This window comes from Tursiops truncatus, chromosome 20 (assembly GCF_011762595.2).
Source record: "Tursiops truncatus isolate mTurTru1 chromosome 20, mTurTru1.mat.Y, whole genome shotgun sequence".
Lineage (NCBI taxonomy): Eukaryota > Metazoa > Chordata > Mammalia > Artiodactyla > Delphinidae > Tursiops > Tursiops truncatus.
In genome coordinates this window covers 19789121-19816944 of record NC_047053.1, presented here as the reverse complement: position 1 = coordinate 19816944, position 27824 = coordinate 19789121, and the positions used below count along the sequence as shown (strand labels likewise).

Genomic DNA, 27824 nt, shown 5'->3' with positions numbered 1-27824 from the left:
AAGTGGAGACACCTCGAAAAATTTAGAGGCCTATGAAGGAGGAGACCCTCAGAATCCAGCGCTCAATTTGGGGAGCCTAGAACACAAGGTTTCCTAGTCACTGACAAAGAGAGGTCTTCTCCCTCAGTAACCAAGAGCCCCAAACACAGCCCAGAATGGGGGAGGCAAGTTTCCATACACCTGGTCGTGACCCAAGAGACCAGATGAGGAAAGCTGAAGCCTGGGCTCTTTCTCACAGTCTGGGGAAATCAGGCATTAGGTGTCCATCCCCACATCTTACCTCCTCCCCAGAGGGTGGCTTCTGAGCCACGCTAAAAATAGCTAAGTTCTCTGGGCTCTGGGGGAGCTTTAAGATGCTGGGGGTGGGTGACAGGGAAAGGAAAATTGCTCTAAACTCTAAAGCACTGCTCTCCAATAGCATTTTCCATGGTGATGCAAATGTTCTAAATCTGTGCTGTCCAGTGCAGTAGCCACTAGCTCCATGTGCCTACTGAGCCCTTAGAAGGTCGTGCCACTGAGGAACAGAATTTTTTTTTTTTTTTTTTTTTTTGGCCAAGCCATGAAGCTTGCGGGGTCTGAGTTCCCCGACCAGGGATTGAACCCCAGCCACAGCAGGCAAAGCGCCAAGTCCCAACAACTGGTCCACCAGGGAACAGAATTGGATGCCAGGGAAAGTCCGTTCCCTGAGGAAGAGAATTTTTAACATTTTAACTTAATTTTTAACAGAATTAATTTTCCTTAATTTTAACTAATTTACATTCCAACAGGCATTTGGCTAGTGGCTACTGTAATTGACAGTGCAGCTCTAGGGCCTTGGGGATAACGGATTCAGCTAGACAGCGATGGAGGGAAAGCGGGGATACTTTAGGTCCTCATCAGGTCCTGTGGAATTGGGCTGGGGTGGATGTCCTCAACCACCCACAGAACACTTCTCTTGTCTCTTTACTCCTCATGCATATCTGTCCCTCTTTTTCTAAGTTGCTCTGAGCACACTGATATCCCCACTCCTTGATGGTCTCTGGTGAGTTGTTGGATGTCTCTCGGTGAAGGCGCCTGGGAGACAGAGTTTCGCACTTGTCCCTGCCTGCTCTGAACTGTCTCTGGCGGGCGTCAAAGACCACATGTCCTAGCCGGGTGCCTGACCCAGGACAGTAGGGCTTCCAGCTGGTTTTGGGAGGCGTAGACATCTGGCGATAGTTCTGGCAGGCTGGAGGAACTGAAGTACACCCAGTCTTGGCTGCCTGCTCGCCGGGAGGATGATTGCAGCTCAATTAGTACAGGTACCTCTGAGAAGGTTAGCAGGTCATTGTAGGCCACCTGAGCCCTGGGAGAGCAGGAGTTCTGACTGGGTGGGACAGAAGTCCATGGTATGTGCTGCCCAGCATCCTCCTTTCGAGGAACTGCCTCAGATATAAATGACTTTCGGGTCTGATGTGGGCCCAAAACTTGGACAGAGTCAGTTCCAGATGGTTCTTGTGGAGGCCAGGGTTTGGGATAAGGCATGAGTTGTTATGGAGGCCTGATCTCTTGGATAAGCCAGAGTCTTGAGTAAGAGCTGGACCCTTATGGGGGCCAGCATCGCGATTAATTCCCGAGTACTTGTGGAAGTTAGGGTCATGGGTATGTTCTGAGCTCCTATAATTTCCAGCATCTTGGGTAAGGCCACATCTCCTTTTGACTTCAGTGGCTTGGGTAAAGCCTGGATACTTACGGAGGTCAGAATCTTGAGTAAGGCCTTGGCTCCTGCAGACTCCAGAATCTTGGGTAAGACCTGGATTCTTGTAGTCTCCTGAGTCTCGGGTAAGGCTTGAGCCCTTATGGAGGCGAGGGGTTTGCACAAGGCCTGGGCTCTTCAGATTCCTGGCACAGGCCTGAGCTCTTGATGACTCCAGAGTCTTAGGCAAGGTATGGACGCTTCTCTGGCCCAGAATCTTGGGTAAAGTCTGGACTCCTAGAGACTCCTGCATCTTGGGCATTACCTGTACTCTTGTCGTATCCAGAATCTTGAGAAGGGTGTGGGCTATTATGGAAGCCAGTTTTTTGGGAGAGCTCTTGACTTTTATAGAATACAGTCTCTTGCTTTCTTTCTAGATTCCTATAGACTCCAGAATCGTGCATAAAGCCTGAGCTCCTCTGAATGTCAGAAGTTTGGAGAAATGGTGTGTTCTTGTGGAGACCAGAGGGCTGGGTGAGATATGGGCGTTTAAAGAAACGTCTATCTCGAGTAGAACCTAAGCTCTTCTGGGAGCCAGAATCTTGGGTAATGACTGGATTCTTCTGAAAGTCAGAGTCGTGGGAAAGGCTTGGATTCTTGCAGAGGTAAGGGTCTTGGGTAAGGCCTGGAAGCTTGTGGAGGCCTGGATCTTGAGCAAGGCCTGGGTTCTTGGGGAGACCTGGGTCTCGGGTAAGGCCTGGGTTCTTATGGAGGCCTGGGTCTTTGATAAGGCCTGGGTCCTTGTGGAGGCTTGGATTTGGGGTAAGGCCTGGGTTTCTGAAAACTCTACAGTCTTTTGAAGGGCCTGGGGTCCTTTGGAGGACAGAGCCTTGGTTGAGGCCTAGACTCTCATGAAGTTCAGGGGGTTGGGGCTGGTTTGGGGTTTGGGAAGTAGTGGATAACTGGGGAGGAATGGGGCCCTGGGAAGAGAGGACAGACTGAGGAGACTTGGAGGTTGGGGGAAAGGTGGGGGGTTGTATTAAGGTGGAGGGCTTCTGGTGGTTGCTGTGTTGAAGGACAAAGGATCTGGGAGAAACAAGAGGCAGAGAAAGAGTGCATGGTGGAGGCATGGTGCATGGTGAGCTCTGGGCACTGGTTGGAGAATGGAAGCAAGGTTGAGAAGGTGCAGCATCCTTGGAGTACACCAGGAATGTGGGGTAGACTGGAGTCTGGGGGTCTGTGTTTCTCTTCTCAGAACTGCAAGGATGGAAGCTGCAGTAAGGGAAGGTCTTGGACTGTACAAATTTGTCTTTGGCATCATTTGAGATCTTCCCTTCCATATTCCCCAACTCCAGGTAACCCAGTATGGATCCTGTGGAGGGCTTGGCACTGTCCCCACTACATTGCTTCAGTGTTTGCTCTGCTGTACCAGAGCTCACCAGACCATGCCCCTCTTGGGGCCTGGAGGGGGTACCAACCCATCCACACTGAGGCGGCATCCAGCAGCAAGTTCTTTCTGGAATACCCAGAGTTCTGAGGCAGACACACATGGAATAAGTTCTGCTTTACCCTGCGGTCATGGTAGACCACATGGCCGGAGGAGAGGCCTTGGCTAAAGGCAGACAAGGTAGAGGGAATAGAACCTAGGATGGGCGTAGGGGTGGTGGACGGGACTTGAGTGTTTGTCAGGGCCATGCCCAGCCCTGGGACAGAGGTTGTGGCAGAGATCGGGACAGGGGCTGGTGTAGGGGCTAGGGCAGGAGTAGTAGCAGGGGCAGAAGTTGGGAGAGGGACCAGAGTGTTGGCATGGATATAGGTCAGATGAGCATGGGTCAGGGTGCAGACAGAAGTTTGGCCCAGGGACTGGGCTGAGGCATGTGAGGTGTCCTGGTCTTGGGCCTGGGCTGGGGTATGGGCTGAGGTATGCTCAGGGCCATGGACCTGGGCAGGGCTGTGCTCAGGGGTGAGGGCTGGGGAGGGGGTCTGGGCCTGGGGGGTGGTGTGCTCAGGGGAGTGGAATGTGGAGCAAGTCTGGGCCTGAGGTGGGGCGTGCTCAGAGGGGTGGGTGGAGGAGAAGGTCTGGGCTTTGGCAGGAGTGTTCCCAGTGGGGTGCACTAGGGAGAAGGCCTGGGTCTGGGCGGAAGTGTGCTCATGGGCGTGGCCTCGGGAGCAGGTCTCAGACTGGGTGGGGGGCGGGTGTGCCCAGGGGGGTGGGCTGAGGAGGTGGCCTGGGCCTTGGCAGGAGCATGCGCAGGGGGCTGAACCGGGGAGCGGGTCTGGGCCCGGGCTGGGACCTGGGCTGGGTCAGAGTCTGGTGTCTTAGTCTTGCTGTCTTGGGGCAGGCGGAGTGGAACCACGTCCACCTTGCTCATCCTGCGGAGCATGGAAGATGTCTCCTGCCTGGAGTACAAGGTGGCTTGGGACTTTAAGGCTGTGACCGGAGGGGCCTCCCCAGCTCCCACTACCCGCTCCATCCACAGTCCCCATGGAGCCTCCGTGGAAGCCCCAGCCCATCCACACTGAGGCGGCATCCAGCAGCACTTAGAAGCATTCTCGTCATTTGTGTCTGGTATCCAGGAGTTTGGGTGGTGGTTTGGGTGCCCGAGCAGGAAGCTTGGGCGATGGCGGAAGCGGGAAGAAACTCTTGAGCACAGGTTCTTGGGATGCACGGAGCAGCGCATGCACATGCGATGGCTGCCTACACAGCTGGCTTGCTTGTCTGCGGGGAAAGGCGAGATGGGTCAGGGCCTGGCTTCCTGAGGGGCTGAGAATCAAGGCAGGGATAGAAGAAAGGGGACAGGCCCACATCCCCTGAACCCACGCTGGCGCCCACTCACCTTTGGGGAAAATACGATTGAAAAGTACCCGCAAGTAACTCTTCAGATGCCTCCAGAGCTGAGGGAAGCAGGGGAGGGGGGAGACCGGGAGCAGGGTTAGCCCTGAAATCCAACACTTGTCCGGCCACACCCCAGCAGCCCTCCCACCTCAGCCCCTTCAAGACCCCAGGGCTCCCCCAACCGCGCTGCACAGATCCTGCCCTGACCATAGTCACCACGTTGATCCCCACGTTGAGCAAGATGAAGCTGACCGGGATCAGAAGAATTGAGTATCCTTGCTCCTGGCATTTCCTGGGGATGGGGCCAGTGAACGGCTCGGCTCGGTAGAGGGCTCGCTCACCCATGGCCGGGGGTCCAAGGACTGCCTGGGTCCCCTGGCCTCCACATAGTCACTGGGAGCCAGACGGTCATAATGGGGCAGGTGGTGAGGTCACAGTGAGGGAGGGGGACGAAAAGGAGGGCCCAGAGTGGCATTCCCTGGTAACCAGGGTCAGGTAAGCTGAGCCTGGACAGTCAAACAGGGCCCGGTGGCCGGCACACCTCCCCTCGAGTGGTCATTCATTTGCTCACCACCCGCTGACTCACTTGTTCAAATGACACATTGCGTCTCTTGGCCCCTCCTGAGACTAGGAAGACCTTGGCCTCAGAGGCCTGCTGAAGGCCTGGCTGGAGTCCAGAGCCTCAGCCTTCTTCATGCCCTTCACTGGGCCTGGAGCTGGACCTGCCCAGATGTGGAACCTCCCAGTTTGGAAGCAGCTTCTTGTATGAGGCTCTTTGGGGACAGGGAGAGCTGAGACACAGAGGAGGTGCCCAGAGACCAGGGGTTTGGAGTCTGCAGCTGCAGATGTACTTAGTGCATGGTATAGGACCAGGAGGGGCCTGCTGGCAGAACTGTGGCCACTAAACCAAGGGGACCCTCAGGCCAAGAAGGGGACACTGGCTTCTTATTGCAGGAAGCCAAGGGCAGGGGCCCAGGCTGGCAGAAGGAGTGGCGCTTCCAAGCCACAGACCACCAATGTTTCCTGGACTCTGGCGCTCTTTATTAATCTCTCCATGCCCTGCCCCCACCCCGCCCCCACCCCCATTTGCCGCCCGGTCAGTTCATTTTCCCAGTCTGGCTCCTGTGCAGAGAGGGCCTCGAGGCCGAGGTGGAAGGTAGCAGCGAGTTGGCCCGTGCTTGGCTCTCCTGCGGTTGCCGCTTCCGCTCCAGGCTGTCATACACCTGGTAGTTGGCATTGCCCCCCGGGTTCCGGCTGAGTGGCATGAAGGTGGGCGGAGGTGGAGGGTGCTAGGTAGCCTGGACGTCGGGCAGGGGCTGGGAGGGGCGGAGGAGCAGCGCTGAGTTGGGAGCCGGGGCCCGCTTGTACGAGGCCTCGGCCAGCACCGTGAGGGAGGCGGACGTGGGCAGCATCTCCGCCCATTCGGCTGCCCGGCGCCGCACCGCGTGGGGATCCCGGGAGTAGTTCAAGTGTCCCATGAAGGGGTGCGGGCTGCGGTTGGGCTGGCTGTGAGCACAGCTGGGGAGGCTCCGTCCGTGGGCCGGGGGTGGGAGTTGCGCTGCCAGGCTTCGGGCCGGCAGCCCAGGAATTCTTACATTCCTTTGTCCCAGGGGTCTGTCTCCCCAGTGAACTAGGCCTAAGTCCATGGGCAAGAAAATTAAGTGGAGACACCTCGAAAAATTTAGAGGCCTATGAAGGAGGAGACCCTCAGAATCCAGCGCTCAATTTGGGGAGCCTAGAACACAAGGTTTCCTAGTCACTGACAAAGAGAGGTCTTCTCCCTCAGTAACCAAGAGCCCCAAACACAGCCCAGAATGGGGGAGGCAAGTTTCCATACACCTGGTCGTGACCCAAGAGACCAGATGAGGAAAGCTGAAGCCTGGGCTCTTTCTCACAGTCTGGGGAAATCAGGCATTAGGTGTCCATCCCCACATCTTACCTCCTCCCCAGAGGGTGGCTTCTGAGCCACGCTAAAAATAGCTAAGTTCTCTGGGCTCTGGGGGAGCTTTAAGATGCTGGGGGTGGGTGACAGGGAAAGGAAAATTGCTCTAAACTCTAAAGCACTGCTCTCCAATAGCATTTTCCATGGTGATGCAAATGTTCTAAATCTGTGCCGTCCAGTGCAGTAGCCACTAGCTCCATGTGCCTACTGAGCCCTTAGAAGGTCGTGCCACTGAGGAACAGAATTTTTTTTTTTTTTTTTTTTTTTGGCCAAGCCATGAAGCTTGCGGGGTCTGAGTTCCCCGACCAGGGATTGAACCCCAGCCACAGCAGGCAAAGCGCCAAGTCCCAACAACTGGTCCACCAGGGAACAGAATTGGATGCCAGGGAAAGTCCGTTCCCTGAGGAAGAGAATTTTTAACATTTTAACTTAATTTTTAACAGAATTAATTTTCCTTAATTTTAACTAATTTACATTCCAACAGGCATTTGGCTAGTGGCTACTGTAATTGACAGTGCAGCTCTAGGGCCTTGGGGATAACGGATTCAGCTAGACAGCGATGGAGGGAAAGTGGGGATACTTTAGGTCCTCATCAGGTCCTGTGGAATTGGGCTGGGGTGGATGTCCTCAACCACCCACAGAACACTTCTCTTGTCTCTTTACTCCTCATGCATATCTGTCCCTCTTTTTCTAAGTTGCTCTGAGCACACTGATATCCCCACTCCTTGATGGTCTCTGGTGAGTTGTTGGATGTCTCTCGGTGAAGGCGCCTGGGAGACAGAGCTTCGCACTTGTCCCTGCCTGCTCTGAACTGTCTCTGGCGGGCGTCAAAGACCACATGTCCTAGCCGGGTGCCTGACCCAGGACAGTAGGGCTTCCAGCTGGTTTTGGGAGGCGTAGACATCTGGCGATAGTTCTGGCAGGCTGGAGGAACTGAAGTACACCCAGTCTTGGCTGCCTGCTCGCCGGGAGGATGATTGCAGCTCAATTAGTACAGGTACCTCTGAGAAGGTTAGCAGGTCATTGTAGGCCACCTGAGCCCTGGGAGAGCAGGAGTTCTGACTGGGTGGGACAGAAGTCCATGGTATGTGCTGCCCAGCATCCTCCTTTCGAGGAACTGCCTCAGATATAAATGACTTTCGGGTCTGATGTGGGCCCAAAACTTGGACAGAGTCAGTTCCAGATGGTTCTTGTGGAGGCCAGGGTTTGGGATAAGGCATGAGTTGTTATGGAGGCCTGATCTCTTGGATAAGCCAGAGTCTTGAGTAAGAGCTGGACCCTTATGGGGGCCAGCATCGCGATTAATTCCCGAGTACTTGTGGAAGTTAGGGTCATGGGTATGTTCTGAGCTCCTATAATTTCCAGCATCTTGGGTAAGGCCACATCTCCTTTTGACTTCAGTGGCTTGGGTAAAGCCTGGATACTTACGGAGGTCAGAATCTTGAGTAAGGCCTTGGCTCCTGCAGACTCCAGAATCTTGGGTAAGACCTGGATTCTTGTAGTCTCCTGAGTCTCGGGTAAGGCTTGAGCCCTTATGGAGGCGAGGGGTTTGCACAAGGCCTGGGCTCTTCAGATTCCTGGCACAGGCCTGAGCTCTTGATGACTCCAGAGTCTTAGGCAAGGTATGGACGCTTCTCTGGCCCAGAATCTTGGGTAAAGTCTGGACTCCTAGAGACTCCTGCATCTTGGGCATTACCTGTACTCTTGTCATATCCAGAATCTTGAGAAGGGTGTGGGCTATTATGGAAGCCAGTTTTTTGGGAGAGCTCTTGACTTTTATAGAATACAGTCTCTTGCTTTCTTTCTAGATTCCTATAGACTCCAGAATCGTGCATAAAGCCTGAGCTCCTCTGAATGTCAGAAGTTTGGAGAAATGGTGTGTTCTTGTGGAGACCAGAGGGCTGGGTGAGATATGGGCGTTTAAAGAAACGTCTATCTCGAGTAGAACCTAAGCTCTTCTGGGTGCTAGAATCTTGGGTAATGACTGGATTCTTCTGAAAGTCAGAGTCGTGGGAAAGGCTTGGATTCTTGCAGAGGTAAGGGTCTTGGGTAAGGCCTGGAAGCTTGTGGAGGCCTGGATCTTGAGCAAGGCCCGGGTTCTTGGGGAGGCCTGGGTCTCGGGCAAGGCCTGGGTTCTTGTGGAGGCAGTCCTGGGATCATTGCTGGGGTTCATTGCTGGGGTCTGTGAAAGTGGTACCTGTTGAACCTCAAGTCATTTTGTTTGCACAATGAACATCTCAACAGATATAGAGGAATATAGACCTCACCTTCCATACCAGATGGGTTCCTGGAATGTGAGCAGATGGGCCTTTTATGAATCACCCTGCTTCTCTGTTCATTTTCATTTGACTAAGGTTATCGATCATTTTAAGCTGATTCCATTAAGTGGGTCTATATTGAGCACCTGCTGTGTGTTTGGAGTCTTGACGGAAAATGCCCGCTAGCTGTTTCTCTTTCTTTCTCTCTTTTTTTTTCTTTTTGGCCATGCAGTGTGGTTTGCAGGATCTTAGTTCCCCGACCAGGGATTGAACTGGGGCCGTCAGCAATGAAAGCGTGTAGTCCTAATCACTGGACATCCCGGGAATTCCCTGTGGCTGTGTGGGCCCTGGCACCCCCCAAACCACCACAAACCACCTCCTCTCTTCTTTTTATTCTTCTTCCAGTCACCTCTCTGTCAGGGAATGGTATACCCAGGCCTTTCCCATCCCCTCAGCCGTGCTGGATCCAGAGACCGGGGGGTAACAGTGGGACAGGGCCTCCACCTCCCTGGTCAGCTCCCACAGCTGCCGCCTCACGTCTCTGGCATTATAGGCTTTGCGCCCTGAGGAGTGGCGCCGGGGGATGTCTGCGACGTGGGCTGGGCCCAGGATGGGTGGCTGGGCTGGCGAGCACTGCTCCTGTTCTGCTTGGGGCACCCCCCAACCGTTCCTGTGGCTCAGGGCCTGAGGGCTGTGGGGCGGGGGTTCACAGGGTACGCGTAGGCCTGTAGGCCCAGCTCTGACTGCCTCTCTTTTGAGCGGCCTTCCCTCTACAGTTTGCTGGAAGCGGATGGTCTGGGTAGGTGGCTCCACGGCATCCTGGGCCCAGGGAGTCCAGAACCCCTGGGTGGACTGAAAGCCTTCCCAGTCCTTGGGGCAATTCCAGTTGTGGGGGCAGATTGTTGTGTGCTGACGTGGGGGCTTCTCGTCATCGCTGTCAGTTGTCAGGGGCCCAGGCTACGGGGCGGTGGGCGCGGCGTGCTGAAGAGTCTCGACGGCGATGGCGGCGAGTGGGTGGGGGGGACACGATCATTTTCACAGGGTCCATGGTGCACCGAAGGCAGACTGCAGGGGCGCTCTGCTTCGGGGGCTGGGTCTGCTTCCCAGGTGAGCATAACTTAGAAGCTTCTGTGGATCGGGGACAGGTGAGAGGCTGGTGGGGAGCCTGGCTCCTCCAGGAATGCAGAGGCAGGTTGCAGGAAGAAAAGCTGCATAGTTATGGTGTCTGAGCAGGGAGAGCGCGAGGGGAAGGGGTCCACTTAAGGTCAGGGCTAGAACACCTGGTTTCTGCCTTTCCTATTCCCCAACCTCCCCATCCTCCACTTACCTTTCTCACAAATAACACGAAACGCTTGGTGTAAGAAGCCATGGAGTCTGCGCCAGAGCTAGGTGGGGGAGGACACAGTGACTGAGTGGCCGTGGCCATGGGGGTCCCTAGGGCCCCAACCTACTGTGCCCACAGTACTACCGGCCGCCTTCCTGTCCCAGAGGCTCCTGGGGGTAAGCGGGTCACAACGATGTGGGGCTCTCCCTCACAATGTGCCAAGAGGGAGAGTCCTGGGCCTGTGTTTGACCCTCCAGCCTGGGCCAGGGCTTAGCAGAGGCCAAACACTTCACCTTGCATGTCTCTCCTGTAGCCAGCCACCTGCACCAGCCCATAGGCCCTCTGGCCTGTTTGGTGTCTGTCCCCATCAGCCCCTGCCTGGTCCTCTACACCAGGCTCTGACCTCTGCACAAACACTGGTCCTGATCTTAACTCCCTGAACAACCCCATTACCAATGACCACCTCACCCCAGCACTCACTCCCCCTTTCTCTCTGACCTCAGAGCTGTTCACTGGAAAGGGCTGTGGGCTCGGACCCCCTCCTCCTCCCTCACTGGCAGAGTCACTTCTCCAGGGTTTGTCTCTTCAGAGCCCCACCCCTACCTCCCAACATAACAGCAGGCAAAACCAACAGTTAAACTTTTATATTTACAATATTCCATCCTGGAGTCCCTGCGCCGTGACAAAGTCATGATGCAATCAAAGGCAGGACTGCAAAGCAGCACTGTGCCAGGACGGTGGACTACATCTCTATTGATTTGTTTGGTTGTGTTAAGCTTATCTATGGAAACAGCACAAGGGGGATTTGCGCCCAGGGTTAGGAAGATGAGAAAAACTACTACCCCCCCTACTATTGTTATTACAAAATGGAAAATACCTATTTTGGCCCCAGGAAACTGGGAATGCAATACACAAATGGAAATATAGGGATGTTCCTATGGAAAACACCCCCAATTGAACAACAGTGGCCCTACGAAGGGGCTGTTGATGATTTTGCTTTCATATGGGTCCACTATAAAGAAAGGTTAATACTCTGGCAACAATTGCCAGGTGATAAACAGGAGCATAGGAGGTATTGTAAGTGCTACTAGTGGAGTCAGGTACACAGGAACTGTAGGATATATTGTAAATATTTTTAAGGCACTATTCAAAAAACTTGCCCATGCATTTAAGAACAAAAAGTGTCATGAAGAACCTAGGGGTAAGAGAGGAATAAAGACACAGACCTGCTGGAGAACGGACTTGAGGATATGGGGAGAGGGAAGGGTGAGCTGTGACACAGCAAGAGAGAGGCACGGACATATATACACTACCAAACGTAAGGTAGATGGCTAGTGGGAAGCAGCCGCATAGCACAGGGAGATCAGCTCGGTGCTTTGTGACCGCCTGGAAGGGTGGGAGGGAGGGAGACGCAAGAGGGAAGAGATATGGGAACATATGTATATGTATAACTGATTCACTTTGTTATAAAGCAGAAACTAACACACCATTGTAAAGCAATTATACCCCAATAAAGATGTTAAAAAAAAAACTTGCCCATGCAGAAAGAACACGAAGATTGCACTTCTGTATTAAAGACCTTACATAATAGCTTGGCTTAACTATTAGAAAATAACCTGCAACTAATGAGAACTTGGGGAATTATCTTGTTAGTACATCTAGAAACTGCGGACATTTTCAGAAAACTGACAAAAATATTTTGAGGTTAGAACATGTTGAGATGTTTTGATTTTGTACATGATGATGAAACCTGCCTATATATAAATACCTGCTCTGAAAAATAAATTTGTGCTTGACGTGCTGACATCTACAAAGGGTGTCAGGTCTTGTTCCCTTTGCCGACGCCGTCCATCCCTCAGGTTTACCTGGACTCGTTGGAGCTGGACTCCGACAATTTACAATATTCTCTTCATCTTTTGCCAGGTTTAAAAATGTGTACAGAGCCGCGAAGGGTTGGGGTGGGGACAGGGGATTGTCAAGGAATTGTTCTGGGGGCAGGGGCTGGGCATTGGAGTCCGTGGCTGAATCATGGGGTCCCCCAGCCCCCCTCCCATGCCCCAGTTTGGGGGGCATCTGTCTACAGGGTTCAGGGCCCAGGTCCCTAGCATTTAGAAGGCAGGGCTGTTTGGAAAGGAGCTAGACCAGGCAGGGGAAGGGGTAGGAAAAGAACTAAGTTTCCATGGGTGGAGGTGGGGGCAGAAGGGACAGTCAGGAGGCAAAGTTCTGGGGAGCCAAGACCAGGAATTTGGGGGTCAGTGGAAGACAGCACTCCACCCCCTATTCAAATTTGGCACCGATGAACCCACAAAATGCCAGCAGACGAGGATTGGCTCCTTCTCGGCTGGTGTCCCTTGAAACCCTTCCCGACATTGTTCCTTTCCCCAGAGGCCCAAACCGTTTCTCTTTGGGCAGTCACCTTACACACATCCTTTCAAATCAAATTCTTCCTGCTGGTGTCTGCCCAAGCGCTGTCCCCCACTGCCCCCTCCATCTGTTCCTCAGTACAGCTGACCCCGTTCTCTCCCCCAACCTGTCCGGGGAAGACTTTCTCCCCTGCTCTCCTCCCCTCCCCCCTCCCCTGCTCCTTTCCTTCAGCCCTGGGGGCCCAGGGGAGAGGGGGCAGGTCAAAGGAGGGGGTGGGCAGCTGAGGGGAGAAGCTGGCTTGAGACCAGGAAGGGATGTCTTCAGAGGGGGATGGCAAAGGGGGGAGGGAAAACGGGCAGAGAGGGAGGGATGAGACATGGCGAGAAGAGGGACGCAGGCGGGACCCCTTTAGCTGCCACCTCCCCCTCTCCTGTATCCTACCTGCCCTGGCCCAGGGCTGAGGAATCCTTGGCAAGTTTTGGGGGGTCTTCGCCCCTCAAACCCACCTCAGCAGTTTGGCACGGATGAGCGACGGTCTGAGAGGACTGAGGGAAGAAGGGCTGCCCTCAGACCGCGGTGAGGGCTTTGGTCAAACATGCACGGCCTCTGTGGGTGGCAGGTGCCACGCAGCCTCCCACCCCACCCCACCCCCCCGAACTCTAGGGGAAGGAAGGGCAGAGCTTAGGTTCTGTTCATCTCCTCAGGGTTTGTCCCTCCCCCTCAGCTTCTGTCAGTTTGAAGTCCTTTCACACCTGCTGTGTGAGAAGTTAAGTGCTGGGCCTGAGGCCCTAAGATGCAGGGAAGTGCTGGAGAGAAAGGGGTCGTCTGCATGGGAAAACGTACATCCACATGCAAGAACATGTTTCCACTCAGAAATGCATCCTGGACCCAGGGGAAGACAAGTTCCCAGGCACCACAGGGATGCAAGATCTCCTCTCTTCCCCGTGGCAGGGAATGTGTGTCTGTCATCTGTGGAAGGCGAGGCCTGCCCTGGGGAGACCGTGCTTCACCTCACTTGTGCCACGGGGGATACACATGCTTCGCTGGGGCGGGAGGGCTGGGGGCAGGGCAGGGGGGCTGTGATTTCCTCGCTACTTCCCAGGCACCACCCTGCGTCGTCCGGTGGCCAAGGGTCGCTGTTTGTGAACACACCACTTCCAGGGTCTCCAGGGGGTGGGAGGAGGGAGGAGGTGGGGGCACAAATCCCCACAGAAATTCTTTGGGGGAGCCAACATGTGTCCAGGGCGGCAAAAAAAAAACCTCACCCTGCACATGGTTTCTCACCCCCTCGTGAGAAAGCACACCTCCACGTGGGAAAATACTTCCACGTCTCCACACACCAAAGACGGGTGTCCAGACGACAGAGAGAAAAAACACCCCCCCAGTTGTTCAAAGGCCCACGTCCGGAGAAGAGAACGGGCCACTCCGCGCGGGAGAAGCGCACACATCCCGGCGAGGAAACCCATGTCCACCTAAAGCTCCTCGATGTGTCACAGCTCCACACGACAAAAGCCTGTCGCCAAGTCCTCCTCCCTGCCTTCTGAGCTGGCCGGGAGGGCCGGGGAGGGGGGCCTCCCCGAGCCGCCCCCTATACCCGAGTGGTGGAGTGGGGATGGGGGAGCGTGTTGTTGTAGCTGGTAGAGGTGGGGGGAGGCGGGGGGAAGGGCCCAAAGGGATGGAAGGAGGGGGCGGCGGGGGAGGGGGTGGCCCCAGGCCGCTGGGCAGCAGGGTCAGGGCCCCGGGGGGCCAACAGTGGCAAATCGTCCGGCGCCCGGCGCAGGGTCAGGGTGTAGTCGGGCGGGCAGGCGGGCGCAGGGCCTCCGCAGGTTCCGCCCCGACGCCCCGCCCCGCTTCAGCTGCAGCGACACCGGCTCCTCCTCGGGTGGCAGCTCACGGCCGGCAGCAGGGAGCAGGGTGCCCCCGCCGGGCACGCCGGTGCCCGAGCCGCCGGGGCGGGGAGGTAGGCTGAGTCGCCTGCACCGCAGCTCCTGCCGCCGGTCCCGCTTGTAGTAGAGAGCGGCGAAGGCAAGGATGTTGAGGAAGAGGAGGGAGGCGCCCATGGCCACGGTGACGCTGAGCTCCGTGGAGTAGTCTCGGGAGTCCCCGGGGAAGCGGTCGTAGGCCTGGGGGCCTGGCTCGGGCTCGGGCTCGGGCGGCAGGGTGGCCGGAGGCGGGGGTGGGGGGCGGGGGGGGGGGGGCGGGGGCGGCGAGTGCCGGGGGCACCAGGGGGCGGGCGCGGCGGCCAGCGCGTGGCGTAGGGAGGGAGGCGCGTGGTGGTGGTGAAGAGCTCCGTGTGCAGGTTGTGCAGGTGCGGCACGAGCTCCAGCCAGAAGGTCACCTTGTTGGCGCGGTAGTTGGCGCGCACGCGCGGCTTCAAGCCGATGTGCAGGTACAGCCTCTCCTTGCTGTTGAACTTGCTCCACACCACCTCCTCGAAGCGGTTGCGCTTGGTGTGGATGAACTTGGTGTCCTGTGGCACCGGCTGGTTGGGGTCGCTGTGGACACAGCGGGGCAGGGAAAGGAGGAGTAAGGGTGAGGCTCCCATGAAAGGCAGGGGTGTGGGCGTGCTATGGGAGGAATGGGGAGAGAGATGGACAGAGATGCAGAGAGCTGGGGAGACGGGAAGAGAGACAGAGACGGATACGAAGAGACAGAGAAACTGCCAGAGACGGACGGACAGACAGACAAATAGGGATGGAGCCAGACTGCCAGAGACAGTCTGAGATGAGGACAGAGGGGCAGAGAGGGCAGAGACAGACCACCAGTGACAGAGGCAGAGTCTGAGAATGAATGAGATAGAGACATATGGAAACAGAGACACAAAAGGACATGAGAGACAGCCAGGGGGAAACCAGCGAGTACAGAGTAACCAGATCAAAGCAAGCAGAGATATCAATAGATTTCAAGAGAGAGAGGCAGAGACAGCAATAGACAGACACAAACCCTCACACACACTCAGATACACAGATGGGAGCACTCAGACAGCGGAGGGAAGGAGAGACAGACACGGAGCCGAAGGCACCAAGTGAGCCCGCCCCCCAGAAAAGACAGGGACCTCTCTGTCCAACTCTTCTGAGTCTTCAACACACACAGAAGAGCTGTCCGGCAGGTGTCTGAGTCGAGAAGGCAAGAGTGCCTTGATGGAGGAATGATGGCCGTGTGAAGGAGAGGGAGAGAAGGGGCTGAGGATGGAGGCGGTGTGTGCCCTGACCTGCAGGGATGCCCGACCCAGCCCCTCTGGCCCTCACCCGATCTTGGCGAAGTTGATCCAGTAGGTCATGACCACGGCGCTGAGCATGACATCATTCTTGGAGAAGTTGCAGGGGAAGAGGTCGGTGGCGCCCACCATGGGCACACCAAAGACGTAGGGCAGCTCATCCCCGTGCGCTGCATCTGCCCACTCGGGTTGGCCCTCAGCCTGGCAGTGGTGGTAGAAGGTGTAAAAGTAGACAGGGGACTGGTAGTCAGCGTGCAACTTGGCGGTGGCCACAGCCGGTGCCACCCACTGGTTGCCGGTAAAGAGCGCCAGCAGGGTCTTGCGCCACATCTCGCCATTGTCCCTGTCGGCCCAGTCCGTGTACATAAACTTGATGGTCTCCCGCAGCACATCCTTGCCCTCCGGGTAGCCATATAGGTTGTCCACAAAGTTGGAGACGGTGAAGTCGAAGGCGCTGGCGGACATGCCGTCCTCGCTTTCCGCCGAGTCCTCCACGAACTTGAGGCCCTCTCCCTGGTTGACACTGATGAGCATGTCGTAGTTGAGGAATTCTCCCTGCTGCATGAGGATCTCAGGGTCATCGGGGACTATGTCACCGTCCACCACGGGCCCAAAGACGATATGGTAGCTGGGGAGAAGGGGTCAAGGTCGCATCACCTGTTCACCGGTCTCCTCTCAGCTCACAGCCTGCTGAGTCCTCTGCTCAGAAGACTCCTCTCCCCTAGTTAAAACCTTCTGAGCCCTTCAGGGTACTTGACCTCTCGGGAAGTCCTCCCTCAAGCACTTCATGGAGCCTCGTGCACACTGGCTCTGTTTAGGCACCTCCGCCTAGGGAAGGCTTCTGGGAGAAGGCAGGGCCCCGGGAGGGCCTTGAAGTTCCCCTCTCCTGGCTAAATGGAATGCTTGTGGCCTGCGGGCACCTCTCACCCTCAACCTCCTTGGAACCAGCAAGGAGAATGGAGGCCTGGACCTGGCCCTCTCCCACCCCCATACCGGGCGGGCTGTACGTCCTGGTCCACCAGCTCCCGAGAAGGCTTCCGGCGCAGACACTCCACGGCCTCGGCGCTGTCCTCCCGGTCACAGCCCACCTTGGCCGCCAGCAGCCGCGTGTACTTGAGAGGCTGGTAGTTGACAGACCAGCTAGAAATAGCAGTGCCACTCTGGGCGATGGCCTTCTGGAACAGCCCTGGTGGGACAGGCAGGCTTTAGGCTGGGCTGTATCAGCCCGAGGGAGGAGAAGGGGGACCTGGTGGGGTTGGGGGTGTGAGAAAGGGGACAAGAGGGACAGGCTGAGGAGGTGGCTGGTACCTTCCGAATGGTGGGAGAGGATCAGAATGTTGACACAGGAGGCCCCTGCCCAAGATCCGAAGATGGTGATGCGCTCGGGGTCCCCGCCAAAGTGGGCAATGTTCTCACTGAGCCAGCGCAGGGCCTGGATCTGGTCCACGAGCCCGTAGTTGCCTTTTGCAGTCTGGTCCCCAGTGCTGAGAAAACCTGGGGGTAGAGGAAGAAAGGGGGCTTCCTGGGGGTGTCACAGCACGCTTTCCCTCTTTCTGGGCAGCTCAGTCCAACCCAGAAGCCATTCTGCTTCTGCTGGGTTTAGAGGAACCCTGCCAGCAGGTCCTCCTCCCAGACTCCAGGCCCTAGAGTTGGCTGCCCACCCTCACCAGGCACCCCAAGCCGGTAGTTGAGTGTGGCTACAATGACGTTGCCGTAGGTGGCCAGGACAGAGCCATCCAACATGTTCCCGGTGCCTTCCATGTAGGACCCACCATGCAGAAACAGCATCACCGGGTTCTTCCCGGGGTCCCAGATATCTGCGTGGGGAGGGGGCGGGTAGGTGGGCGGGTAGGTAGGTGGGGGACAAGGACACAGTCAGACCAGAAGCAGCACCGCCCAGCTCCCAGGCCTGCTGAATTCCAGCCCAGAGCTCAGGGGACATGTCACTCCCATCCCTGGGGGGCAAGACCGGATTCTCCTCCCTCCCTCTCCAGCTAACCCTGGCAGAAGATCCCTCCCCACCTCCTGCCGGTGTGCCCTACAGCACTTCTCCCCATGCCTGGCAGACCTTCCAAGAACCCTAGCAGAGGCAGGGCTGGGGGCTGGCCCTCCTCAGGGCATCTGCTGGACCAAGAGGAACCCCTCGCCACACACACACAGCAAATCTCCTTCCTGCTTCTAGGAAGAGCGAGCTCCCAGGGCTGCCACTGAGCTAGAGATCCTGGGAGGGTCCAGGCGTTTCCTTCGACTCAGGCCGTGGGCCTCAGCTCCACATGGTAGCCTGGTCTGTGGGTGAGGGGGTACCAGGCCCTAGGGTCCCTAGGGGCTTGGTCTCCTCCCCAGTTACCATGGCAACCCCCAGCTTAATTACTGTGGCCGGAGGCGGCAGGGTGGGAAAGAGCCTGCCTAATGAAGCCAGGGTCCAGCTCTAGTCTCGGACCCCCCAAACTGGCCTAAGTCCTGAGCTCTGGACCCTTCTCTTGCCATGTCCCCAAAGGATCCCATGATCACTCCCATATGTAGAAGGCCCCTTGAGGGGTAACTACTTCCGGAAGAAGGTGGGAGTCTGAGAGGTCTTGCCAGGGTCCCTGCCCCTGCAGCTCCTCCACGATGCAGCCACAGTGCCTGTGCTGGCATCACCCCTGGCCTCCAGGCCCTCCTCTTTCTTGACACCTGCAATCTCTGACCAGCCTGGGCACTCGGGCAAATAAGATCCAGGCCTGGGCCTCCACAGCTGGTCCCCAGTGCCTTTGCCCACCTCCCTCATGCCGCTAGGAACTTCCCTCCTGGCAGAAGGTCAACCAACAGGTCACTGAGACACTCCCCTCCAACCCCTCACAGACAGCTTCCTGCCTCCTGTCTCTTAGGACCTTCTATGACACCTCCTTCCACCTGACTTTGACCAGGAGCTCCTAGGTGGGCAGTGCCCTCTCTGTGTCCTCCCTCAATCCTGTTCTTCCCTTTGTTCCTGAACCTCTAGTGGCCTTCCAACAGTTCAGGCTGGTCTCCTTCCCTCCGAGGTCCTGTCCTAAATGTCCTCACCCCTCCCCGCTCCTCCCCACCCAGCACCTCCACTCCCAGCGAGGGGGGATGGGGAGTCAGAAAGGGGAGGAGCAGGAAGGGGGGCTGGGGCAACAAGAATTCAAAACCAACAGCAAAAAAGAGGATCAAGAAAGAAGAAAGAAAAAAACAACAACCAAAAAACAAGAAGCTCTCGGGGCAGATTCAACAAGAAAAGAAAAAAAACCCAAAAAAACAAGAAACCAAAAAGATCCGTTTTTGGAGAAAAAGAAAAAAGAAAAAAGTTCTTTGCACTTTTTCAAAATTTTGTGGTGAAACTTCAAGATATTGGGCCCTGTTTTCAAAAATGTCCAAATTCTTTAATTTGCTTCAAATGTGCGTTTTCTGCATCGGACAGGCTTTGTTTTGGAAACTGTAGCAGGTTTCTGCTGTTTCGATTGTGGCATCCATTTGCCAACTTAAACTTGTTTTTTTTCAAATGTTATTTTGCTCCAAATTAAAATTGTTTTTTCAAATGTTATATTTCCCAAGTTTAAAAACAGTCCAAATGTCTTGGGCCTCCCTGGTGGCGCAGTGGCTGAGAGTCCGCCTGTCGATGCAGGGGACACGGGTTCGTGCCCTGGTCCGGGAAGATCCCACATGCCGCAGAGAGGCTGGGCCCATGAGCCATGGCCACTGAGCCTGCGTGTCTGGAGCCTGTGCTTCACAACGGGAGAGGCCACAACAGTGAGAGGCCCACGTACCGCAAAGAAGAAAAAAGTAAATAAATAAACAAATTTGTTTTAAATACAGTTTATTGAACTGTAACTTTATAAAACTTAATTTTTAGTAATGACTGTTTAACAACTGCCTCAAAACATTCCTGAAAAGTTAACAAATGCCTCTTGAGCCAGTAAGAGCCAGTTCCAATACACCACTGTAAGGCAATCATCCCCAGACAATTTTCTTTTCATCTGATGTGGGAAATTGCCTTTTATAAGATACTTCATTTGGGCTTCTCATCACCCAACAAAATTTTCTCATGTATGGAAAGTAGGATACTTGAAGATTCAAAAAACACAGAATTTAGTGTGTATGAGAAGTTCAAAGTCATAGGAAACATGGGAGACCTGTTTAATATACAGGTTCCAAAGAGGTAGAAAGGACAGGGAGGGAGTTTTCTCCATCTTACCTGGATCTGTGTCCATCACCATGTCTACCCATTCCTGAGTTGTCAGTTTGCAAATATCCTTGTCCTTCACCATCCAGGAACAGGGAGCTTCTGAGAAAAGTGCACCACAGAATGGCTTCACTCTGATCACACAAGCATAGCCATATAGCTCTCCCCCAGCTAACACATCCAAGAGTTTGACTGTGAAATCTATCTGGCATTGAGACTGGCAAAAATGGACACAAGGTAATTTGTATATTGTGTTTTCTATTTCTTTTTCAGAGAATCACGTTCAACCTTTTTTCTTTAGCACATCCCAGAACTTTCTTACTCCTATCATCCACTCCAATAAAAAGATAGGCTCGGGCTTCCCGGGTGGCGCAGTGGTTGAGAGTCCGCCTGCCGATGCAGGGGATGCCCCGGTCCGGGAAGATCCCACATGCCGCAGGGCGGCTAGGCCCGTGAGCCATGGCCGCTGGGCCTGCACATCCGGAGCCTGTGCTCCGCAACGGGAGGGGCCACAGCAGTGAGAGGCCCGCGTACCGCAAAAAGAAAAAAAAAGAAAAGAAACGAAATAGCTTCCTTATTTTCAGCTATAATTTGTCTCCCTATAACTTCCACCTGCTGGGACTCACAAACAAATCTAATTGCTTTTGAACTAGCAGAACTATACTCTCATGACTCCCAAGGCTCATTGATGTTACTTGGTTGCTGATGACAACCATGATAGATACAAAGTTTTCTGGGAGTCTAGCTCCATATGAACATCTGCTCCACATTTCCCCAAATTTCTCACTCATTCTCCTTTACAAGTTGCTCCTGAGCTATGATTTTACTAAGCTCTTCATGCTCTCAGACATAAACTGAGAGGAATGAGATTTAAAAAAACATTTTTTTTTTTTTTACCTGATGCTCTTGCTTTTCCTCTTGTTGCTTCAGTTCCACATCTGGCTTTGGTCTGAATGTTTGCCTTCTGTCACAGCCCCTGTTGCCCTTTGATATCAGCCTGAGAGGAGCAGGAACTCTGCCAGACTCCCCTAGTCTTCATAACATTGACCCTGAGGAAGGCTGATAAAACTCAAGAAAAGCCTATGACAGGGCAGATTGGCAGGCCAGGGTCTGACCTCTGGGAGAGAATGAAGTATTAGTGGGGAAATTCAGAGGTTTTCAAGTGAGAGGCCAAAGCTAAAACGTCCCTCCTCTAAAGGGCTGAGTGTTATTTCTATACATCATACAAGCATCTCCTGTCATGGTTAATTTCACTTCAAAGCTCTACATTTATTTTAGATTAAGCTGTCCTGTACATATCTATTATGAACAATATTAACCTATTCTATCACCTTCCAAATCGTTTGTCCTATTCTATTCACTTTTATTCTCTTTTTCCTACTTTTCCTCTTTGTTGGACACAAGACCCAGCCTAGAAAAATACTCTTTGGTGAAGGTCTGGCTACCCCTGGGTGAGAGGATTACAGATGATTTTTCACTGAATTTCTTTTCCCATCCTTTTTTTCTTTAACTTTTCTGTATTTTCTAAATGGTCTACAATGAACATCAATTGTTTGCGTAATTAAAAAAAACAATTAAGTGAAAAAAATAAACAGGTAAGAGACAGTTATCTCTTTTGGGGATGCTGGTTAAACTGGAACAAGTGAATATTGCCAGCAATTATTGATGATGATGATGATGATGAACCTATTAACGTTAACTTACAAGGACAAAGGGTCTTTACAGATGTGATTAAGAAAGGATGTTGAGATGAGGAAATTATTCTGGATTATCCATGTGGGCCCTAAATCCAATCACAAGTGTTCTCATAAGAATTCAGTAGAGGGACTTCCCTGGCGGTCCAGTGGTTAAGACTTCGCCTTCCAGTGCAGGGGGTGTGGGTTCGATCCCTGGTCAGGGAGCTAAGACCCCACATGCCTTGTGCCCAAAAAACCAAAAACATAAAACAGAAGCAATATTGTAACAAATTCAATAAAGATTGAGTGATGTGGGCCGCAAGTGAGGGAATGCCGGCAGGCACAGGAAGCTGGAAGAGGCACAAAATGGATTCTCCCCTGGAGCGTCTGAGGGGAGCACAGCCCATGCTGACACCTTGATTTCTGCCCTCGTATGTCCAAACTTCTGGCTGTGAGAGAATAAAGTGTTATTGTTTTAAACAAACAAGGTTGTGGCAATTTGTTACTGCAGCCACAGGAAACTAACATACTTCTCTCCGCATAAGTCAAACCATCAAACAACTCTTTGTTTCTACTCCAATTTGCTTATGCTGAAATGGCATTCTGAAATAGGTTTCTGAATACCCCCCTCGGGTTTTTTTTTTTTTTAACTGAGGTCACTCTTCCTATGGAGTTCTGCTTTGTTGGCATGACACTTTGTACCTGTCTGGCTCAAAAGTTATTTCCAGGATAGGAGGCAGAATACATACTATGACGAATAAATCAGCACAGCAACATAGTAAACTGCAGAGGTCTGCTCTCAGCTTCAACTTTAACCCTTTTTCACTCATGTCATTTCCAAATTCAGTCTCACTTTTATTTCATTTTAAAATTTATTATTATTATTTCTTGGCCATGCCACGCGGCATTTGGGATCCTAGTTCCCCAACCAGGGATCGAACCCGCGCCCCCTGCAGTGGAAGCACAGAGTCTCAACTACTGGACCGCCAGGGAAGTCCCCAGTCTCATTTTTAGTTCTACTACCTACCTTAATTCTCAGCTTCACTCTCACACTGAAATCCTTCTGATATCACTTACTTTTAGAAAGATAAAAAGGACCATCATTTACTGGACATATGCATTTGGGCACAAGGGACCAAGCTGGGAGTGTGGCACATGATATGGAACCTGAGATTACATGGCCAGTTAAGTGGAAGAGCTGGCATGCACAGCCAGGTCTGTTTAATACAAATGCCCCTACTCCTTCCACTGCCTTTCAAGTTTGGGATTCTGGATTGCTCTGGAGTCTTCAAAATCTGAAATCTACCTAAGTACCTCCTTTTTCCTTCCCAATCAACAGGAAGGACATTTTTGGGGCAGAAGAACTAGGAACTGTATTGTTTTCTCCTTCTTATTCTTTAATGCACTATTAGGGACCAAATCAGGAGAAGGAAGGATAATGTGAAAGATGAGCAAAGAGGGTTTCTCTTCCTTCTTCAGAGTTCCTTAGTTAAGTCCTCTGGTTATGAATAGTACGTTATCAGGCCAGCGAGGAGCTCACATTCTGGCTCTGATACCTCAAAGCAAATGTTCATGATACAAAGCAACTTGAAATCAGTAGCTTGTACAGTGGGTTTTTTCTAGGTCTTGGGAAAATGATCTGGCCACACTGCTGACAGTTGGCGAAGAACTAGAGCTCCCAATTTATTTGTGTTTATTCACCGAGCATTTCAATTTATCAGCCGAGATAGGTATAGCACAGTTTTCCTGGTCAGTAGACACAAAACTACCAAATACCAGCGTCCATCTCACTCTCAATTCATTTGTCAAGATGATTTGGCTAGAATAGCAGACTAGATAGCATGGTGACCAAGAGTAACAGTGCTGGTTCTACCACGCCACCACCTGACTCTGGGTAAGTCTCCTTTCATTCATTCTCTCATTCAGTCAGCTGTTTTTAAAGCACCAAGGGCCTTGAAATCCTAGCTCTAGCACTTTTTGGCTTAGAAAGCTTCGTTAAGATAATCCAAACCTCACATTCCTTCTTTGTAAAGTGGAGATAATAATAGTGTCTTCTCCATACGGTTCTTGTGAGAATGAAGTGCGATGATGTATATAAAAAGGTTAGCATGGTGCCTGGCATATAACATCAGCTTTTCATTCGATAATCACTTACTAAGCATTTACTGTGTTCTGAACATGGTACTATGTCCTGGGGCCACCCATCATTTGCACCATTTAGCGAACTGCCTTCTTTGGGCCAGATCTGCAACTTTGATGATCTCAAATTGTCCTCGTAACAACTTATAAGACATGCATTATTTTCACTATCTTATAAATGAGGAAACTGAGTTCAGGGAAGTAAAGTTGAAGATTACACACCTAGTAAGTAGCAGAGCTGGGATTTGGACTCCTATCTATCTGATTCCAAAACTATCATTCTGCCATGCAGCCTTTACTGTTAGCAAGAAGAATAAGACACATGTCCTGTTCACATCTAGAGGGGGAACACATATGTTAAAGAACTCATTGCAATACAACATATGTGATAACACCAGGTGTTATCGCATTGTTCTCGTTCAGTTCTCATAACAGCTCTGTGAGGTAGGTACTGTCATTATTCCCTTTTCACAGATGGGGAAACTGAGGAACAGAGAGTTTATGGTGCTTGCAAATACTATAGTCCATATACATGACCACTACACTCTAGTGCCATTCTGGAGAGCTAGAAACATATGAACAGTGTGCTTGGGGTGTTCTAAGGAGTGACAGTGACTATGCTTGTGCCTGCGCACCTAGAGCCCGTGCTCCACAACAAGAGAAGCCACCGCAGTGAGAAGCCCGCGCACCGCAACGAAGAGTAGCCCCCACTCGTCACAACTAGAAAGGCTGCACACGGCAACGCAGCCAAAAATAAAATAAATAGAAAACATAAAAATGACTAACCTCATTTCCATAAAGACAAGCAAAAAACTTACCTTAAAAAAACAAAAAAGGAGGGCTTCCCTGGTGGCGCAGTGGTTGAGAGTCCACCTGCCGATGCAGGGGACACGGGTTCGTGCCCCGGTCCGGGAAGATCCCACATGCCGCGGAGCGGCTGGGCCGTGAGCCATGGCCGCTGAGCCTGCGCGTCCGGAGCCTGTGCTCCGCAACGGGAGAGGCCACAGCAGTGAGAGGCCCGTGTGCCGGGAAAAAAAAATAATAATAAAAAAAAATAAATAAAAGAATGCACCAGGTTGAGAAAGGACGTTGGAGAAGGAAGGGGAAAACCAGGCAGAGGAAACAGCACTTGCAAAGGCCCATTCTCTTCACATGTCTAAAGTCTATCCTTAAAGTACAATGGAGGTCCTTCATAGGTCTGGTACAGAGGACATTCCATTTTCTCCATTTATTTCCTCATATCTTTCTCCCCATCCCTATCTGACACTCATCACATTCCTCCTGCTGTCCTTCATATGCCACCTCTCCATTTCTTACTAGCTCTCACCCTGGACCATTGCAATCACTTGGCAATAGCTTCCCCTTCTTTCACTCTGCCTTCCTTCAATCTATTTTTAAACACAGTTGCATATTGAGTTTTCAGCTGTGATCACCCATCTCCTCAGACTCTGAAATCTTTAAATCTCCCACTTTCTCCAGAGTAGTCTAAACTACACAGCCAGCAAGCCACTATCTTTAACAAAGTCTTGCCCTGTCTTTCAAATCTCTTATCACCCCCTTTCTTTACGTTAACACTGGTCCTGAAACTTTGGTGTGAATCAGAATCTCCCCTGGGGTACTTATTAAAAATATACACGCCTGGGTTCCAACTCCAGATTCAAGCTTAATGATTCTGTAAGTCTGGATTGTGGGAGTTTGTCGTTTGGTTTTGATGCTGGGGGACATCTATGTTGTTAAGTTTCCTCCTGGTATTTCCAACTCACTGAATTTTGGAAAACACTACACCAGTTTCAACTTTACCTAAATTTGGTAAGCTCCCCTATGCTTTCTCATTTAATTCGGGAGTTAAATTATTTTCTCCCAGAATCTCCAAATCCAACGCATCTTTCAAGACCCAGATCAAATGCCACCTCTCCCAGGAAGCCTCTCTTGCTCTCTTTCGCAGTTCTTTGATATTTAGTGGCACCTCTTGCTTATTCAGGAAGCGTCCAAGCCCCTGACAAGCCAATGAGTTTCTCCTGGTCGGGGGAGAGGGACACATTCATCAAAGTCCACCCCAACCCCTAGCCCTCAGGCGGGAATTCGGCGCAAGCACGATACTGTCGGAACACTGAATCGATAGTTCTTCCTGGAAAGCCAGGGCACACACACCCTCTACGGCCCGCCTCAGATGCCCTTCCCCAGTTGTGAAACGAGGCACCAGCAAAACCACTCCGGATGTCAGTCTCCCCAAGGTCGGAGATCAGGGAATTGGAGGGCGGGCGGGGACTACTCAGGGTCTTGCTTTCAACTTTGAGCATGTAGCCCGCCACGCCAAGAAGAGACTGCAAAGACGCCTGCGCCTTCCGCCCTCCCTCCCCACCCCAACCCCGGCGTTCGCCTAGCCCTCCGATTGGCTGCTCCTCGCACCAGCCGAGCCTCAGGGCTGCGGCCCACGTGGTCCACTGGCCGTCGCGGGATTGGTTGTCCGGATCGGGCTGCCGCGGCAGCCGGCGGGGTAGCGAGGTGGAGCAGTGTGGAAAGCCCCAAGCCCGTACCTCTGGGACTGAACGGCGGCGGGTGGGCTGCGGTCAGCCTCTGCAGGCCTGGGCAGGCCTCCTGAGAGTCTAGGGCGTAAGAGTTTTGGGGGTTCCCAAAGTCGGGCTGCGGACCCCCTGCCTGAGGCTTTGGTTTGAGCCCTGGATCCGGCCTTGTGTTTCCCCGAAGGATGGCGTCTCAGTCTTTCCTGAAGTTGGTGGGGTTTGGATGTTATTATTATTATTATCAGCAGTAGTATTATTATTGTTGTTATTATTATCGTTTTGAGGATACACCGTGTATAAGAATTGGTGGTCCTGCGCAGGGTGCCATGCAGAATGCCATGAGTTAGAAGTTGGAGGACGGAGGGCTTAGAGATGCTTGAGGGACGTCCTTAACCTACGTGAAATGTTGGAGGTAAGTCGGCTTTATAAACTGTGCTGATGCTTGTATAATCCAGGCGCTTAGGGTTTAGTAGGGAGGGTCGTTCACTGACTGAATTAAACTGTCGCTTATTGAGCCGCCTTCTGTGTCCCAGGCATCATTCTGAGTGTAATGGATGCAAAGGCCAGTAAGAGGAAGTCCTGGTTCTTTAGGAGCTCTGCGTAATGGGGCTGGTGGGAGAGACGGGAGGTGGGGGACGTGAATGGGTGAATAATTGGTGTGTGATGCGTACTGTGGTGGGGAAAAGTGCTGTGGGAGTCAGAGGAGGGGATGACTGAGGGAGTTAGGGACCACTTAACAGAGAAGGTGACGTTTGAACAAGGTTTTAGAACTACAGACTTTCTCCAGATTGAAAGTGGTAGGGAAGGCGCTCCAGACAGAGGAAAGCGTACTGTGGAAGAGAACAAGGAAAGTGTGCCCTCTGTGGCTGGAGCACACTTGGAGCTCTGCTCACAAGTTTCATGCTTTTAGACAAGGTTATTTAAGTTCTCTTAGCCTGTTTGCTTTTTGTAACGTGTACTTACTTCTGCACAGGTTGATGAGATAAAGGCTCAAGCCTCTAAACAGGCACTTTACTAGTTTCCCTCTCTTTGTGGAATTCAGTTGCTGAATGGAGAACACAGACCATAGCTGTACGTTTTTAACTATGGAGTATCAAGCTATTGACATTTATAAATGGCTGAAGGAGGCATGTTGTGTCTCCAGAATTGTTATTTAGATACAATGCTGAAAAGCTAGAGAGGTTGACATTGTTTGTGATCCTAGTACTTTAGCATAGCATGTCAGCGATAGTAAACTACGAGGTGGTCATTTAGAATAAAATGCAGGCAGCTTTCTCATTCAGAAATTGATCATCCATGTTGTGAATTACCCAGGCTTTGCATTGTTTCCTTTATCTTGCCCATGGCCTGGAGAAAAATGAAATTAAACCTTGTATTTAGCTGGTAGTGGAAAAATATAAATCTGGTAATCAGACCTCAGTTTCTCTTTCCAGCATTGCTGTTATTTTGCTATGGACCTTTGTCAAATCCTAGCCTCCCTGGGTCTTGGACTCTTTAGCAGACTCTTGTATAAAATTTTTTATGACTATACTTTTCATCTTTGTTGGCAGCAGAATTGTAAATCAAATTGTATGTTAAATGAACTGGAGTTTACTTTATAAAGGATTTTAGGAGAAAAAAGAAATCTTTTCTAAAGATTTTGCTTTAGAACTAGATATAAATCCCTTCACAGACATCCCTGAGATTTTTATCATGCATGGTGTTTGGACTAA

At 52.4% G+C, this 27824-nt stretch overlaps 1 protein-coding gene and 3 pseudogenes across 1 annotated transcript; all 4 read right to left on the bottom strand.

Annotated features, from left to right (window-relative positions):
- Window positions 1-823: 823 nt before the first annotated feature.
- LOC141277384 (uncharacterized) lies at window positions 824-2994 on the bottom strand (annotated as a pseudogene).
- LOC117309535 (uncharacterized) lies at window positions 2907-4341 on the bottom strand. Its single transcript, XM_073797946.1, has 2 exons — window positions 3919-4341; window positions 2907-3835 (listed from the first exon to the last, which is right to left on the bottom strand). The coding sequence occupies exons 1-2, from the start codon at window positions 4339-4341 to the stop codon at window positions 3053-3055; spliced, it is 1206 nt and encodes a 401-aa protein (XP_073654047.1). The 3' UTR covers window positions 2907-3052.
- Window positions 4342-8879: 4538 nt separating this feature from the next.
- On the bottom strand, window positions 8880-13239 carry LOC117309534 (spermatid maturation protein 1-like; annotated as a pseudogene).
- On the bottom strand, window positions 12907-17338 carry LOC117309533 (neuroligin-2-like; annotated as a pseudogene).
- Between the last annotated feature and the right edge of the window lie 10486 nt (window positions 17339-27824).